At 41.2% G+C, this 17,895-nt stretch overlaps 3 protein-coding genes across 6 annotated transcripts in view; all 3 read right to left on the bottom strand.

The window, feature by feature from the left end:
- Positions 1–568: 568 nt before the first annotated feature.
- Positions 569–3,016, bottom strand: LOC125013422 (TLC domain-containing protein 3A-like). The gene is made up of 5 exons (XM_047594084.1): positions 2,702–3,016; positions 2,165–2,248; positions 1,759–1,978; positions 1,563–1,658; positions 569–994 (listed from the first exon to the last, which is right to left on the bottom strand). Exons 1-5 carry the CDS (start codon positions 2,821–2,823, stop codon positions 722–724), a joined length of 795 nt encoding a protein of 264 aa, XP_047450040.1. The 5' UTR covers positions 2,824–3,016; the 3' UTR covers positions 569–721.
- Positions 3,017–3,654: 638 nt separating this feature from the next.
- Positions 3,655–7,633, bottom strand: LOC125013699 (GTPase IMAP family member 8-like). Its single transcript, XM_047594573.1, has 5 exons — positions 7,453–7,633; positions 7,223–7,371; positions 6,892–7,129; positions 4,762–5,091; positions 3,655–4,661 (listed from the first exon to the last, which is right to left on the bottom strand). The coding sequence occupies exons 1-5, from the start codon at positions 7,466–7,468 to the stop codon at positions 4,093–4,095; spliced, it is 1,302 nt and encodes a 433-aa protein (XP_047450529.1). The 5' UTR covers positions 7,469–7,633; the 3' UTR covers positions 3,655–4,092.
- Positions 7,634–10,997: 3,364 nt separating this feature from the next.
- Positions 10,998–17,895, bottom strand: part of usp2a (ubiquitin specific peptidase 2a) — a 41,823-nt gene continuing 34,925 nt past the window's right edge. For 3 of the 4 annotated variants that reach the window (XM_047593934.1, XM_047593932.1, XM_047593933.1), the window contains exons 8-14: positions 17,187–17,251; positions 16,962–17,065; positions 16,621–16,701; positions 15,328–15,406; positions 13,866–13,970; positions 13,515–13,635; positions 10,998–12,456 (exon numbers count right to left, since the gene is read on the bottom strand). In XM_047593934.1, coding sequence (XP_047449890.1) covers positions 12,372–12,456; positions 13,515–13,635; positions 13,866–13,970; positions 15,328–15,406; positions 16,621–16,701; positions 16,962–17,065; positions 17,187–17,251 — 640 coding nt within the window. In that variant the 3' untranslated portion in view covers positions 10,998–12,371. The remainder of the gene's footprint in view (positions 12,457–13,514; positions 13,636–13,865; positions 13,971–15,327; positions 15,407–16,620; positions 16,702–16,961; positions 17,066–17,186; positions 17,252–17,895) is intronic. The other variant, XM_047593936.1, reaches the window with a different exon arrangement.

Below are 17,895 nucleotides of genomic sequence, written 5' to 3'. Positions count from 1 at the left end.
ATCGCGAAACTTCACTTTGAGGAAGATGAACTTCTAATTAACTGGTCACATGAGCCCCTGCATCACCTCTGGTGGAGAAATGTGTGGAGAAGTGTTTCCATTGCACTTTTGCGACAAACTTTTATATAAATACGTCTCAAAGACCACCTCACGAGAGCGCAAAAATGTTTTTGTGATGAGAGAGAGTTTTGTGAGTTATTTTTTTCAAAATGTAGGTGTTTACATTACCAGTTTTTTTATTGGGATATTTAGGTTTTGCGTATTTTTAGGGGTAATGGAAATATAGTGTAAGTGTAATACGGAAATGTAGAAAAATCTGAAAACTTAGAAGCAGAACTGACCATTAGAAATCACTAATTATACATGGTTTATAAATTTTATTCATCAAAAACAGTGTAACAAGAACATTCACAGCAAATCGTGTACCATAGTTAAAGCTGACACTTTAAAATATTCACACTAAAACTCAAACAGTCATTTCCTAATTTATGGCTTAAAGACAAATGTAATAAAGTGTTCATTTGTGGCTTTTAAGTATTTTACGAAAGCCAATAGTGTTTAAAAAAAAAAAAAAAAGAATGACTGATATTTGGGGAAACATTGGAAAGACCGCAATTTAAAAAAAATAAAATAAAAAATACCACTTTTTCCTCAAAGACCTTTTTCCTATATTGTTAAAATATTAAAGCTGTATTCTTAAAATCTAATCAAAATCATCTTGTTAGAGTTTTGCCTTCCTTGACTTCTGTCTCGTGTAGAGTCTGATGGCTTTCTTCAGCAGCAGGACGAACCAGTAGATCTGTGGGGCCATGATGGCCATGTTGCCCACATTGCAGTGCAGTGGCAGATGAAAGGGCACTTTGTGCAGAGGAATCCCGAACTGCTGGCCGTACTTCCAGTACATGAAGGGGAAGACCAGGATCCGGCAGACGAAGAAGCTCAGGAGCACAATGATGCCGTTGATGCTGTGCAGCCTGGAGTTTTCAAGGCCCAGCTGGACATTGGGGGCGAGTGATGGGTAGAAACACAGGAGACAGAATATAAACAAGATGCAACTGGAACAATCTGGCTAAATGTGTGTTCTGAATAAGCTGGGGAGTATTACAGTGGTCATAGAGTTTGCGTAAAACATCATTAGTTCAACAGAATCTCTTTGTTTTGCTGTATTTACCAAAGGAAACTACATTTAGGTCACTGATTAAAAATCTGTGTGAATTTTTGTCCCAGACACAAAGCCACGCAAAGCTGGACTAATCTCTATTATTTCCTCTGACCTTCAAACAGTAGTTCTGTACAAACTTCAGTCATCCTCTGATGACAGATTACACCACTTTCTACATCAGGTCCCAGCTTTTTAATTACTACAGTTTATGTTGTATTCTGGCTCAAACCTGACACATGGATGTTTTAGTATGGAGTACGTATGTAGTGTGTCTGTTTTGATGTAATAATAGCTCTTCAGTTCTCTAAATTGACTTATTCCACTTATATTAATGAAATGTGGTGCAAGACAAACAGTAGTTTTGGTGATCTAAACCGATGAAATAGTTTTTGTGAATTACCTGGATGAGAATCTTTCCTATGGATACAAAAGGAGTGCTGAACTCCGTGTTGAGCATGCAGCCAACGAAGAAATCCCCCAGTCCTCTTCTTAAGAACTGGAAATCAGGCAAATCAGTCAGCTCATTAGTAGCAGTCCGACTTTACCACCTGTGTCAACGCACTGTGATGGTGGCAGCGACTCGTCTTTGGTCTCACCAGAATGACGGGCATGAAAACGAGAAGCAGGGCCGTATGATGGAGCACCAGCAGCCAGTCCTTGACGAGGAACGCCCTCATAGTGTGAAGAGAGTGGCCGCCGAGGGCCGTGGAACAACCTTTGACCCTCTGATTGTGGTAGTGGCTCAGGTACATGGCAAAGAGGTCGTAGGCCATGTAGGAAGCTCCAAAGCAGATGAACCTGTCGACCAGCCAGTGACTGTGTACGGGCACACGAGGCATACTCAGTGATTAACAAGCCGACACACTGACCTATATTGTCTCTGGCTGTGCCACAAAAGCTCCAGAAACACACGGTGTTAGGTCATTCACTTATCTTTATGGTGTTATTGTAAGTTCACAGCAAAAACTGATGCTAGACAATGATAAAAGAATAAAATCCCACCGGTCTGTCATGACATTCTCGCAGGATGTCACCACTGTGACTCCGGTCGCAGTAGCCAAAGATGCATGGATGCTGGAGACGAGCCTGGACAAACAAGGAAGTCAGGAAAGTGGACAATAAGACCAGTGAGTAGTGCGTAATTCCACCAAGCTCCGTTGAAATATGTGTTCATATGTGCTCGCCTTGCTTATCCAGACAATTAACAAAAGGGAAACACTAATTTTACTATTATTCTATCTATCTATTGCGAGTAATTTGATGTTTTCGGCCCACACAGTATACACGAATGACGAACAGATTTAGTATAAACCATGCATATAAATAAATATATAAGATATAGCTCCATATTTTGACTTATAGAAGATTTAAAATAAATATTAGCTCATTGCAATGGTGCCGAAATTTCCAGGCAGTTCCATAAATGAATAAAACGTCATATTCACGTCTCGAGAGCGCGTTCAAACAGGAAGACAAACAAGAACGCGTTAAACTGCCTCGTGCGTGAATGGGGCTCGGTGCAGTGGGCGAGGAGCTGACCTCTCACTGACAGAAACCACGTCGGCCTCAGTCCACTGCTTGAAGGCCATTCTCAGCATTTTCCTGAAGCTGCAGAAGAGCCCAGGAAACACCACGGCCCCACAAACCAGTCCGGTAAGCATCGTGTCCGCGGAGCTGTTCCTCCTCCTGTAGCTTCTACACCGCCTCCAGCACCGAGTAAAACATGCATAAAATCAATACCGCCGCATTACAAACACACCCGGCGACAAAGAACGACGTGGGTATTAATAACTCGTTAGCATGACCTGCCGTACTCGGACGTACGCGTTGAACTTCCCTGATAAGTTTTCGTTAGAAGGTTGTGATTGGCTCCAAGAGAACCAATAGAAATCCTTGACCTGAAAGGACCTTTCATTATTTCATGGAAGCAGTCAACACAGGCCTTTCTAAATAAAGTCCACATTGGGCTTAGAGCGCCTTTATGGTCATGTATAGAATTACTGAGCAGCATTAAGTGTACGCACATGTTTCATAGACTGTAACTTGCACTTTAAAGCTGCACTTTATGCACATTATTACAATGTTCTATTTTTTTTTTTATTATTATTATTCATGAGTGTTATTTAAATATATGTGTATTTATGTGTAAGACGGAAGTCTGCAAAATCTGGTTATGTTCTCATAATGGCAATAAAGATCTTTAAACAAACAAATGAATAATACATGACCCAACCCTGTTTTTGTTTCATAACCCGAGTTTAATCTTTAATAGCTTTTATACTTTGCGTAACGTGTCATCCATTGTTTACCTGTATTCATACAATAAAACCATTAAACCTGAATCTTTATTGTCATTATACACACGCAAAACTGTGTGTAATCCCATTCACTGCAAAGGAGGCAAATGAACTCACTTAACATCTCCCTATGTAAAAATACTTTTTATTTGTTACATAATAATTTGTATTAAGTACGTACAATTATACTGCAGGTTCTATAAATACTTTATATTTATAATTTAGTTTGAAGCAATAATATTGAACAATAATATGGAATAATGACAACAGTTGTAAAATGGTATCCACAAACCAAAATATTTAAGAAAGAAGCGAATGGTCTTAATTTAAACATGCAGAGATGTGAGGATAGATCGGTTCAGTGTAAGACAAAAATCTCTTGAAAATATGGACTGCCATATAAGAGAATTTAGGAATAATTTTCTATACAAATACTATATAAGACTTCAGTGTACAGATTTTATAACAAGAACACAGGATCACCAGGTCACGCGTTTTTACTGCCCCCTAGTGGCACAACTCTGGACTGAAACGCTAATTATGGCTAAGAAGAAGAAGAAGAAGGGTTAGGGCAACATTCTCTGCTTCATGGCTGATTCAGAGCAGTCATGGTCAAGTTGATTCATGTAAAACTTACAATTGCTCCACCAACTCCAGCAGCTCATTCACTTGAGTCCTGTCTTCTTTATATGAATCAAACACATGATATTGGTTGTTGCATCTGTTGAGCACCCACTGCAGGGGCTCTCCCTTTTCCAAGATGTGCTCCTCAACTGTCTGTCCTCTCAAAACATCTCCATAGGTAAACAGCACCACAGTGCTTCTCCAGACCTCCTCCCCTAAAAGGCTGAGGTACTTCTCCACAGCTTTCCTGTCCTTCTCCCCGAATGAGTCCACGGGTAGAACCAGCAGGAACGTCACTTTGCTTTTTGCAGGGCAGAGAGAAGGGCTCAGACTCATCTCCTCCTTGACCTGCTTGGGGTCGGCCAGACTGTACATGCTCCAACCCGGGGTGTCCACCACCGTCACAGACCACCGTGATACCTGCCCGTGTCCTGCAGAGCACCTAGTGGTCTTAAGGTCAGTCGCAAACTCTTCTCTGTCCAGGATCATGTTGCCAGCTGAGCTCTTCCCTGACTTTCTCCTTCCCAGGAGGACGAGGCTAAGAGGCCTTTTCAAACCAGCTGAGCTCACAACGAAACCTGCCATTACACATATTTTGTAACATTTTACACGGCTTATACTTATTTTATCTTTGTTATTGATTTGCTGATTGTTAGCACAAGTGAAACCAAGACCTACCTGCGGGCGCGTACTGACGTCTTGAGCTCATCTGCTTTCTTGGTCCTGGTCTCCCGTCATGCATCTCTGTCATTTCTATCTTCTCTTGCTGTATCGGCCTGCCCCCCTGAATTCTCGCGCTCACATCTCGTCTGAGCTGGGTGTGTGAACTGCACTGGAGTGAATTGGGATGCTTTGTAATCCCCATGATCATCAGGATCTTCAAAAGGAGCTCTGTTTCCTGAGCACCGGGCTGGTTGTTGACGACATAGTACCTGTTCCTGCATCGCTCCAGCAGCCATTGGACAATCAGACCCTGTCGCCTTATATACTCCTGGATGTTCAGGCCTCCTACAGCACAAGCAAACTTAACTGAATGAGTTGAACAGCAGAGGATGAACAGTTTTAGCAACAGATACGTTGTTTACGTCAAACAAACACTCAGAAGACGTGGATATCCAGATGGGGCTTGGACTCGGGAGAATTTTCATAAAATGCTGTATTCTTGTATACGTCTAACTTAGTAGAGAAGACAGATGGTTTGAAAGAGGAGTAAAGGAAGCCATCTACCATATGTCAAACTGGAAAATACTAATCTGAACAGAGGAGGCGGAAAATTTACAAGAGAGTCTTAACATCAGTTCCCAGGAAGTTTCACCTCCATTCACACATTGAGATCATCTGGCAATTAATGTGTTGTCAGAGTACTACTGACTGGAGAAAGAGGTCACGTTTCTACACATACAGGTAAGTATTTGGTCAGTAACAAACCCTAGTCATGTGCGTTTCTCATGAGCAACACCGACAGATGTTCCTATTTAACCCCCTCCAACTCCCTACCAGTCTTTTAGATGAAGAACCTGCTTGGATGAAACAGCTTCAATTGCTCCTGTTACAGCTTTCGATAGACCATGACCTTAAGGCCTAAACATAAATTACAGCTGGGCCTGGAGGGTATTTGGCTTGTTGTGCACTGAGAAATTAAAATATGTTTTTGATCTGGTGAAGTTCATTCTGTCAAGTCATTAAAAAATAACTTGCAGGACAGTTGGAAGGATGTACAGGCAGGACCACTAGATCTGATTAAAACGTAATCACAGAATGACATACATTTGTGTTTTTTGGTGAACGATCTGAGCAAGCATCATCGCTAACCACAGAGGTTATGCCCACTCACTATCATGAGAGAATGATGTGTTTTTTCAACATATATTTACGCAAAACATTTACAGCATGTGAACACACTACCAATCACAAATTAACAGGCCGATGCTGACTTTGTATAATTGTCCTAGGTTGATGTAAGGAATGTGTCAGTTCACAGTTTTTTGTGTATAAGGATGAATAACATGTGAGCATTTATCCTTATTTTGTCCAGTTGCCCTTATTCAATGCCTCACCATGACCTGGATGGCTGAGAACCTTCACAGACATCCTTATTTGAGCTTATCCAACCACACCTAACAAAAACTCTTTAGCTGCTAATTGCTCCGCCACAGTTGTCATCTAGTTGTTAGCAGAGCCTGACTGTGGTTTGAGGCAAGGCGTGTGATATACTTTGGGTCCATCGAATCATTTTTGCTGAAAATAAAAAGCAGGAGGAACCACTACTGATGAGTCAGTATGTGAACCAAAGCAGTAAGCTGCAGGCTGTCACGTTCTGTGGTGACTTCTTTGTGGCTTGAGCCTGTCAGAGTCCTAGTGGCTTGGCGGCCACTAGGGGGCCGCCAAGAGCAATTAGCAAAGATTTGTTTGAATGTCTTGGTAATGGAATGTTTATCAAAGAGATTTCTGTAGCCATTAATAGCAAATTAGCTAGCCAGATAAAAACTAGAGAAATATATTTATTAAATGGTGAAGTAATACAGCGGTGGATTCACCGCTGTATTACATGTAATTACCCAGTACATTCAGTCTCTGTACCACTTCACTCTTTACTTAGCACTTGTTTGTTTGTCAACTTTTTGGTTAGCTACTTAAACCTGATGGAATATGTAAATATGTTTTGTATCTTAACATATTTACTTTTATATAGTTTGTCTTGTCTATTGTATATATTTTTTATTTTTTTGTATTTTTCACTGTTCCTTGCTGCTGTAACACCTTAATTTCCTGACAAGGATCAGTGATATTTTATCATCTGATCTTTACCTAAGTGGTCTCCGCGGGTGAACAGGACCATGGCTTGATGCCAGATGGGGGTTTGAAACAGCTGTAGCTGGGCCTCCATAGCCCTCCACTCCTCCTCTCCGAAGGGGTTAGGGATGGGCAGCACCAGTAGGATGACAGGAGGCACCTGGTGGCAGAGAGTCAGCCCTCTGAGGAACTCCTTGGACACGTCTGGTGTGGGGAAGTTGGACGACCACCCTGGGGTGTCCACCACGGCCACCTGTTGGATAGAATTCAGCCGCAGTGACCAAAGACGAACTTTAGTTCAAGCGAATAAATCTTCTGTAATCTTAGAAATGTAATTCATATTTGCCTGTATTCCCAGGTTTTTGCTGCTCTTCTTGCTGCTTCGAGAAGTGTTTTGGTTAAATGCCCTTCTGCCGAGGATGATGTTTCCCACTGAGCTCTTCCCACTTTTTTTCTCACCAACTAGCAGCACAACCACTTCAGACAACAACGGGCCTGGACGTGACAATCATTCATTATCTGTCACACTCAAACACAACCGTCCACAGTATTTGTCATTTGTTTCAAATAACTCACCATATGAAGTGGCCATTTTAATTAGCAGCCAGTATGAGGGTTAAATCTTTCAGCAAGCTCCTCGTTGCCGTTGCTTCGTCTGTGTTTTGTTCCTTCTGTTGCTGGTGTTGTGTTGATGTACGTTCACCAGGGCTGTGCCAGCAGGCAGCATTAGATACAAAGTTCACAGCAGAGAATTTCCAGAGAAGCGGCTAGGGTCAATAAAGTGTGTCCCAACCCACAACAGAGGAAAATAAAGTTAGAATGAGGAAACATAACTCAGCTTTAGCTCCATGTGGTTTGTTGATTGTGTTTGAATAGTTTTTTAATTAATCAATCAATCGATTTATTTATAAAGCACATTTAAAAACAACCCTCACTCAGCAGGGTAGGTAAAGCGTTTTTTTCCACAAACCGGTTCGATCCCCGGAATGTGTGATATGTCGAAGTGTTCTTGAGCAAGTTGCTCCCAGTGCAACTGGCACTGGTGTGTGAATGTGTGTGTGCTTGTGTGAGCGAATGGGTTGCGTCTCTGACTGTAAATCAGAATCAGAATTCAGAATCAGAATTACTTTATCAATCCCAGGGGATAATTACTTTTTGTTACAGCAGCTCCAACCAAAAGTGTAACAGTATTCAGAACAAAGAGCAGTTAGAATAAGTAAGAGACAATAATACTGACAACTAATAAGTAGGAGAATGTAAAAAAAAATATAGGAAATATATATATATATCACAATATGTACACGTATAATTGAAGTGAAACCAGTGTTCCTCAGAGATGAGGTGAACATGAATTATTGCACATTAATGAATTATTGCACATAAAATAAATAATATGGGTTCTACACCCTCAGAGTGAGGAGTTATACAGGCTAATGGCCACCGGCAGGAAGGATTTCCTGTGACGCTCTGTGGTGCATCGTGGTGTGATCAGTCTGGTGCTGAAAGAACTCCTGTGTCTGGGCAGCACGTCATGGACTGGGTTCAACTCATTGTCCAGGATGGCTTTCACCTTGTGAAGCGTTCTCCTGTCTGACACCACTGTCAGAGGATCCAGCTTCACTCCCACAACGTCACTGGCCTTGCGACTGGCCACCACAGACTCATAGAACATCCTGAGCATAGTCCTGCAGATGTTAAAGGACCTCAACTGCCTCAGAAAATAGAGGCGACTCTGGCCCTTCCTGTACAGGGCATCTGTGTTCTTTCGCCAGTCCAGTCTGTTATCAATGTGAACCCCCAGATACTTATAATCCTCCACAATGTCCACATTGACATTGTGAACAGGTCTCCGTGCAGTGGTTGAAGCCTGTGGTGTAAAAAGTGGTGTGTGGTGTAAAGCACATCCTTAGAAAAACGTTATATAAAAGCAAGACCATTTACCTTTTACCATATCCTGTAGGTCCCTCTTTTTCTCTAGAACATATAAAACTGCATTTAATCTGTTTTTATTAATGTATGTTTTATATACTTTTTTAAATAATGCACTGTTGTGACTTGTAAGCACAAAAACATATATATTTTTGCTGTGATAGTGTCATTCTTAATTGTGATATGGGACATGATAATGAAAATTATGTAATGCATATCATGTTAATATAAGTACATGAAATCATATATGACATACAAATTAAATTACAATAAGTTTAATAAGTGCATACAAAATAAGTCCCTCCCTGACCCCCATGGACCCCAAGGTGTAATATTTGGCCCCTCTGGCACCGCTGTCAGCATCCCCGAAATTGTTACATACTCAGGCATTCTTGGGCTTTACAGCAGGGATATGCCTGAATACTCCTGTTAACGCCCGAATATCTGAGAAGTGTGTGGGCTGTATCCAGGCCTGAATACAGGCCTTTTCATGCAGTGCCCAGCATCCATAAGGACCCAACGTCCAAGCCTACTTCCTTTGCTCCAGTTCTCATGCTCATGTGGCCAATGAATGTGCCTTCAGTAGTGGACAGGACTCAACATGACTGACCTTCAGCTGTGCACGGTCAGATGAAACAAACCTAGATGTAGTGTTCTGGTGTCTTTCTATCAGAACTAACTTTTTCAGCCATTTCCTTTACAGTAGCTTGTCTCTTGGATCACACCACACAGACGAGCCAATGCTCCCCACCTCCATCACTGAGCCTTAGTCCTTCATGACCATGTCACCGGTTTACCACCACTTTTGATAGAGACTGACCACTGCAGACCAGGAACACCCCTCCAGAGCAGCAGTGTTGGATGCAGTCACCGAGTAGGCGAAAGTCGCTCAAATCTGCCACCAATTCATTGAATATCAAAATCCTTTTCATTTAGTATTTATTTATTGGGTATTTCTTTCATATTTCCCCTCGAACTAGCCCTATATTTGTAGTGTAGTCCTGGAAGATTTCTGAGAAGATTTTTTACAAAGGTTCAAAATACAGAAGAATTACTGGTGGTGCTGCATAACTGACATATCATAAGTGTGTGCTGTTTCCTGATGTGTTGCATTGACACTAAGTCTTATCAATTACCTTAGCAGTTTCATCCCTGCTAAGATGAAGTTCATAGTCCTCCACTTCCCTTTCATATCTACACATCATGTGCTACCTCATGCAGTGGCACCAATACATCAGGATAGACGGTCGTCCCTGAACATCGCTTTAATTCATGGTGAGTTCACGTTTCACTGCATGGATGATTGATCCGGGTCCCACATGTAATATTTTTATCTGACCGGATAAGTCCTGGGGCATGTTAAATGAGGGACTCCCCCTGCTTGTCAGCCCGCACACAGCTTTTCATGGACCATTTTATGGCCTAAGATCACACTATGAGGCCGTAATGGTCCGACCGGAGAAATAGGCCAGGCACGGATAATAGAGCGGCAGGAAGTAGGCCACACAAGAGACCACACTTTGTAACTGTGTGTGTGTCTGCACCATTAATCTGGTGACAGAGCTGGCTGAGATGAATTATAACTGATTTTACTGAGAGCTTCATAACAAAACACTTGGCAGGTGGATGGTACTCACAAATAGAATTGGACTTCCTACTAGTAGTTACTGTGCAGTCACTGGCTTTGAAAAGCACTGACAATATTTCCTATAATTATCATTTTAGTCTGAAATTATATCGTTTGTAATTTAAAAAAACACCCTTCATATTTTTACCTGTGTTCTGTGCAAGTTTCCCGTTAAGATGCAAATACATTGTGAGAAAATGTCCTTATAAATCTATACGTACTTAAGAACATCTTTGTAGATTTGGGGAACGGCAGAATTACTCAATGGCATATAAATAAGATTATTTACAGCGGTGTGAGATGTTACATTTATCAGTAGGTGATAAAATATAATATATAATATGCAACTTGCAATAATGTGACTGCAGGACATTTTCTTATAATGGAGTATTTACTGTATGTGGTGTTTCTAAAGCTCTAATTAGACAAGTCTACTGACAAAGTATTCCCTACCTGTCCACTAGTCACCGCTCTAGTTACACCCACCACACCTGTTAGTCAGAGAATCTTACACCACAGAGCAAACTCTCCTTCATAAAGACGACAACAAAAAAAGACAAAGATGCAAAGTAAAACCATTGTTTGTTGACTTTTATTCATATATATATATTTATATATATATATATTTATATACTCATGTGTTTGACTGCCACTGTTAAAAAGTGTGACTCATCACATTATCACCTGTAAGCATAAATAATAACTTTTTTTTCTCTCTTGAAACCTGGTAAATAAACCAACTGAAAACAGTTATGGGTCATTTTCAGCACCATTGAATAGTACATTCTCTATATTGCATCAGGATATAAAAATAGACAGATATAATGTTTTTTTTTTCTTCTTTAAAACATTCTTTCTGTGTTGTTCAATGGCATGAAACAAGAGAGGAAGAAAAGACCCCATCCTGACGATGAGGATTGTTACTGTTATTTTTGTCTATATTATTAATCCTTAGCAGATCCGCACTGGACTGTCCATTCATCCATTCACAGCACTTTTAAAACATCAGTAGCAGCCACACGTGGGAGAAACAAATTAAATAAAACACAAGTTAGAGGGTCGTCCTCTGAAACATGTAACGCTCACAGTGCCACCGGCCCTCCCAACCACTTTTAGAGAGAGTTAGAGAGAGAGTGAGGAGGATGCTAGCAGAGACGTAGGTAGGAGTGTGTAGTGCAGTGGAAGGGGAAGCCTTGAAAACCAAGCGGGCCGGTGGCTGCAAGCTCCTCGTAACCGTGACCAATCCTGTTACAGTCGCACTCTAAGCACAGTTTGTCCACAGTCAAGTCGAAGTGGTGACAATGCTCACGGTGCTTCGCTAATAACCCCCTGTCCCGAGAAGAAAAACAAAAAGAAATCTCAACATGACTTCAAAGCAGAAGAAAAAAAAAAAAAAAAAAAAAAATAGAATTGCAACAAGTCAGTTTTAATGGTTTTGAGGCAAACGAGAAAAAGCGAAGGCGCAGTCAGGGTGAGAGTTCGGTTTGCAGTGCATAGAGAGGGACTTCTGAGATGGAGACGGATTCACCTGGTTGGTCGGTCAGATCGGATTTATTGCCCTGTGTCAGCCTCACGCACTCACACACACACACACACACACACACACACACACATACAGACAGACACACACAGAGCACACAAACACACTAAACACACACCACCACCCAGAATGAGAAAGACACGGGAGCACAGATAGAGAGAGAAAGCAGGGCTGGTTGATCAGGTTCCCATGGTTTCCAGAGTGTTCCTCTTCTTCAGCTGGGGTGTGTGTGTGTGTGTGTGTCTTCACGTGTGTGTGTGTGTGTGTGTTTTCAGTGTGATAATGTCCAAACAGAAGTCCAAAATAGGCCAACAGCAGCCTCATTTTCCATCCGTCCGTCCGTCCTCTGCCTGTCCGTCAGTCAGAGAGGTGCTGTGGCCGTCTGTCCTCCAGGAGGCTTCACATCCGTGAGGAGGAAGCCAGCTCGTAGAACAAGACGTAGGCGTCACTGCTGCGCACTTGGCTGGAGGACATTGGCGTTACTCTGAAAAAGAAAGTGAAAGGGGCGAGTTAGACTTTAACCCTCATGTCCAGTGTGTCACCGTTCCTTTAAAATTCTGGATGTCTGAGCTTTGGACCCATAAACAGGTTGGTACGGTTTAATTTTCACCAGCTGAACTTCATGATATCTTCACTAATACATCTGCAGCATCTGCACCAGTCGTTTTGCTACTTTTGACAGAGTCACGTACGACATGCTGGACAGATAGTACGTATTGAGAGGAATTTATGGATGACAGACACTAGAGATACTCATGTTGTGTTTCTGGTTATGAAGATTAGATACATCAGGCAGAATACAATCTAAATACATTCAGACAATTTTAATTATCACGATCAATTCCAATGTCTCAACAGCGTCTCAGACTACGTGAGACATGAATTAATCATAAAATTATGAATATTTGCATTCCTACATAAGTTTATATGGCTGTGTGCTTCTAATGAATGGGTTGATGTGTCACGCAAAAAAAAAAGCATTATATACGTTCATATTTTAATGTGAGGCACATTGAAACTCCACACTGACGACTGATTGCTATTATTAGAACTCAATGAATCTCTCCAGTGAATACGCATTCATGGCAAATAACACAGAACAACGCGCGACATGTGTGCAGTCATGTGGAAGGAGCTGCGCTCCGTATGGTAATGGCCTGTATTCCTGCTGCAGCGGCATTCAACAATAGAGAGTGATTGAGGAAAAGCACGAGGCCGGTGACGCTCAGTGTGAGAACCAGAGGCAGCGTGGTGCGTTATGAATGACTTAGAAGTAAAAGCCTAGGAGAGTGACTCTTTTTTTCTTATCTATGCATGTGGAAAGAGCTGCAACTACTGATGTGGACAGGTGACTGATGACAGGACTGTATCTCCTATATGTGACTAATATGAACGTAATAAAGGGCTGTAAAAATGAAGGGTCTATGAGATATTGTAACTGTACTGAACTGCAGTGGTTTAATGGGTACATATGGGTTTGTGTACATATGCAATATGTGCTCCAATTTTTGTCATGATGTCCACTACACTGTTCAAACCTACCTGGAGTCATTAAATGTGTACCATTCTCCCGAGTTGGGATTGCGACAGTAGGCTGTGTAGTGACCACCCATGGTGGTGCCTGAGTGGTTGGACACTGCATACAGGTTGTACACTGCATTTACTGCAACGACACAGAAACAAAACATAAGGGTCATGCTACAGTATAATATTTTGGGAGATGGATTCATTCACTGGACTGCAGAAAAAAAAACTAAATCACTGGTCAAGAATTTGAATTGAGAAAAAATAAATGTTTTCAGGAGCCAAACCGTTTGAAAAATCCCAATTCATCAAACATGTTAGACTTTCCTTCATTACAAAGTTAGCCTGTGTCTTAGGATCAGTGCTTACTGCTGTTTTCAGAGGCAAACTCCCGCAGGTCAAGGTCCTTCATGGGGAAGTTAACAAAGGTGGACAGCTTGCTGGTTCTTCGTGCCTCAGAGAAGCGCTTTAGGTCTGGGGAGGAACGTGAGTCAAGGAACAATTGCTCTTTATACAGTTTCTGTCTATCTGTCTATCTGTCTTTCTTTCTGTGACTCCCTTGTGCACCAATAACACCAGCTTAACGTCTCTGATAACATTTTCTTTTTGACGTTCACTGGTATAATTCAGACTTCAGTGGTCCATCAGTGATGGTGAGCCATCCTGGCCCAGCTGCAGCAAAACAGGCCCAAACAAGGACAGTAGCACCTCCATGATTTATGGACCAGATGAGGGTCTGATGCTGGAATGCAGTGTTGTTTAGTCTCCACGCACGATGACGCCTCTTATTTAAACCAAGTAATTCGACTTTGGTCTCAACGGCCCACAAAACATTTTCCTAATAGTCTTCTGGCATGTCTGCTGATAGTTTAACTGCAGAAAGAAATACATTTTCTTTTTGAAGAGCAATGGCTTTGTCACATTAGCCCCAGTGCTCTCAGACTTTTATGAGTCTTTATTTAGGAGAAATCTTGACCACTGCCCTGGAGGGAAGCAGTCGTCTTAAATCTCCTTTGAACACAATCTGTCTGACTGTGGATTGGTGGATTCCAAACTCTTACGAGATGGTTTTGTAATCTTTTCCAGGATGATGAGCAGCAACAACTCCTTTTCTGATGTCTGCAGAAATCTTCTTCTTCGTCTGTGCCATCATACACTTTCAACATGTGTTGTGAATTTTTTTTTTTTGTCACAAAACGGGGCACAGAACAACACCTGAGCCTCCGTACACTGATTGGAAACACTTCTGAACAGATGGACTCTAATTTAGTCTTGAAATTGTAATCCTCAAGGTCCACTCACATCACACAAATACATCATACTGACTAATTTTCCTGGCTAATTAAATACCAGAACATATTTCGGTTTCATTAGTTTGATTTGGGTTCTCTTAGTCTAGTGTCAGGACCTGTGTGAAAATCTGCTGATGTTTTGAGTCATTTTTATGCAGAAATGTTGAAAATACTCTTAAGCATCGCTCTATATGAGACAGCTGTGCCCAATTATTTCTCAAAATGTCTTCACTCACAGTCTTTAACCACTGAGGACTCGAAACACTTCACAGATTTGGCAAATAATTACAGTTGGCCAGTTCTCACAAATGTCTGAACATTTGTAGTTGGCGGAGCTCATTATAACTGATTATACTCTAGTTTCTAATACATGACAGGTTCCTGAAGGTCTGTCAGAGAATTGCGAATAACCTGCATGAAATAGAACTTTTACCATACGGTGTAAAATAATGCAAATGCTGTAATTCAACTACCCCACCACTGCACATGTCTAACTCGGTACGTCAGTATCAGAGCCTGATGTCCTGAGGAAAGGATACGCAGCACTAGGATCTTGGGGAACTTCTGTATTGTGAACTTCTTGGTGCATCTCCTCCTGGCTTTACACCTGTAGCACGTCTGTGGAGAAGAAATACAGAGTTAGCTCACTGACTGTTTGCAAGCAGCTTCTTTAATCGCAGCAAGGTGACCTACATCTACGGAAATTATTGCATATAACCGTACTGCGCAACTGTATTTGCTCAAAATTGAGTTCCAACTTGATACCTGACTTGTACCTGTTGTAATCTGTGAGCTGTAGCTCCTTTATCGCACATTCTTGAGTCAGACAATCTAGGCCAAGTCTTAGCTAGCTCCCAAGACAGATTGTGTCAGCCATAGGTAAAAGCAGCTGAATAATCCTAATAAACTAACCATTTGGTTTTCCAGTGTGTCCGTCCATGTAATGAAATAATTTCTGTACTTCATTACATTCAGCTGTAAATTATTGCAGTATGTTTATGAGTTCAAGATACTATAAATGACAACAGACGAGAACACAGAAACACTTGATTTCTATATGTGTGGATTTGTAAATACAACTAAATAATGAGTGATTTTCTATAACAGTGCAGTTAAATTGGACCAGACAGCAGAGAGAACAGTTGTCGGGACACACTGCAGAGGCCGAGAGCAGAATCTGCACTTAAGATAATGTGTGTAAAGATTGTATTACAACCTTTCTGTTACAATTTGCTTCATGGTTTTTAAGCAGAGCAGCGAGCTCCTCCATAATTTAACTAGTTTTAAAACATACAAGCTAGGGCGTAAGTTTTCAACAGAGGGTCTGTGGGGGGTCTGCAGAGTTACTGCAGGAGTGTTGCTAAACCTTTGACTCATTAGACATTTTTTGTATATATTTTTTAATTTTCCCCCACAAACTTAAATGTCTTTAAACACATATGAACATGAATCCACCATATTTTAGTAAAGGATAAATGGAGGCAGAAGATGTTACCACCACCCCACTGTTTCACATGTTGTAAATAACAAAATGAATATTTGAACCCTGTGTATTACTTGAATAGCTTAATAGTGAATGCAAAATGATAATAATAATATATTTATAAATAGCACTGAGCACGGCTATGGCCGTGTCACAACTGGAAAAACAAATCATCTGAAAACTGCTCAACAATATTAAACTGAATTTCTAAAGAAAATAATACTGTATGTACAACATACTAATCGTGTTTGCTATTACTTGATGTCAAGATGATTTTACCAAACAACAGGAGAGTAACTGACTCCATGACTTTCCTACTCTACAGTCAGACCTTGTGGTGGACACCTACCGGCTTCTCATCCCCGTCAAGTACGTCTTCTTTGGTGAAGAGCCTCATGCAGTCCATCAGACTCACCTCACCATAGCCCTTCTGAGCACAAACATAGATGCATTCACATTAGCACACACCCAAGCAACCACACAACACACATACACAAATAGCAAAGCACAAATAGAGACAGGAAAGAGAACAAAGAGCTCAGATTAGGAGCTGAGGACAGAGGAAGGTAGCGGCAGAGATTCCAACTCCGCTCATCAAGAGACTGTAAAAGACCAGCGTAAACAAAGTCACCTCTGCACCGCTGATTGTACTGAGCTTTTGTCTGGATGTGTGTGGGTGTGTTCTCTAACCTTGGCGATAGGTAGGGAGAGATCCCAGAACGGGTCGAAGACAGTGGAGCAGAAACCACAGTGGCTGCAGGTGAGAGAACTCTTCAGCTGCCCCACAAACAGGTCTGGAAGAGCAGATGACGTCAAACAAACGTGAACAATGTTAACGAAAGGTTTGTAATCTATTTTTGTTGTATTCAAAAACTTTTCAACACCTAAGAGCACATTTTGGCATCTTCTACTCACCGACTATCTTACTGTCTTCTCTCTCCAGGTATTTACTCCACATCTTCTTCCCTTTCTCCTCGTCTCTGAACATGGATTACAGGCGAGAAATTAGAGGCTTTATTTATTAACCCTTCCATCATAAAATCATTAAAAAAAAAACAGTATAACTTTGAAATGTAAGAGTTGCCTCTTGTTATGAAGTAGCTATGCAGTAGCTTTGATAAAGAGGTTGAAAATAACAGTTGTGGTACAGTAAACAGGGTGAAAATGTAACAAATAATAGACCTGGCCTATTTTATTCTGAACATCTAGGTGACATAATACGGTGCCGGGGGATTAAAACGAGACTTTAAAAACATGTCCACCTTTTAAAGTTGAAAACAGATGTGTGTTTGCTCTATTTTTTTTTTTTTAATATTTAGGCAAGATGCACCTGTTATGAGGGTGACACTGAAATGTGCAGAGATTAACTGTGACCCCTTAAACACGCCGTGGTTAGATAACTGATAATTATACCAAAGAAGAACTGGAGCATTAAGCTCGTCTGGGCCCCAGAGAGGCAACAACTCAACATGGGACGGGAAACTATTGCACGCATCCTTAAATTAAAGACTAAAGATGAAGCCTTAGAGATGCATGTTATCTTCTTCTGGTTCTTGTTTACATAACATAAAGTTTATTATCTTTACAAAGATTCTACAATGCACCCAGTGTTCTTCACTGCTAG

Source organism: Mugil cephalus, chromosome 9 (assembly GCF_022458985.1).
Source record: "Mugil cephalus isolate CIBA_MC_2020 chromosome 9, CIBA_Mcephalus_1.1, whole genome shotgun sequence".
NCBI classification, from domain to species: domain Eukaryota; kingdom Metazoa; phylum Chordata; class Actinopteri; order Mugiliformes; family Mugilidae; genus Mugil; species Mugil cephalus.
Note: the sequence above shows the minus strand (reverse complement) of the source record. Positions and strands in the feature narration are given on the sequence as shown.

What these genes read in the sequence shown, in the direction of transcription:
- LOC125013422 (XM_047594084.1), bottom strand. Translation starts at nt 2,823, where the DNA reads ATGCTTACCGGACTGGTTTGTGGGGCCGTGGTGTTTCCTGGGCTCTTC. An exon ending in GAGAATGTCATGACAGACCG is followed by an intron (nt 1,979 to 2,164) that starts GTGGGATTTTAT and finishes GCCCGTACACAG; the next exon opens with TCACTGGCTGGTCGACAGGT. An exon ending in TAGGAAAGATTCTCATCCAG is followed by an intron (nt 995 to 1,562) that starts GTAATTCACAAA and finishes CCCAATGTCCAG; the next exon opens with CTGGGCCTTGAAAACTCCAG.
- LOC125013699 (XM_047594573.1), bottom strand. An exon ending in GCAAAAACCTGGGAATACAG is followed by an intron (nt 7,130 to 7,222) that starts GCAAATATGAAT and finishes TCTATCCAACAG; the next exon opens with GTGGCCGTGGTGGACACCCC. An exon ending in CACCCGCGGAGACCACTTAG is followed by an intron (nt 5,092 to 6,891) that starts GTAAAGATCAGA and finishes CTTGTGCTGTAG; the next exon opens with GAGGCCTGAACATCCAGGAG.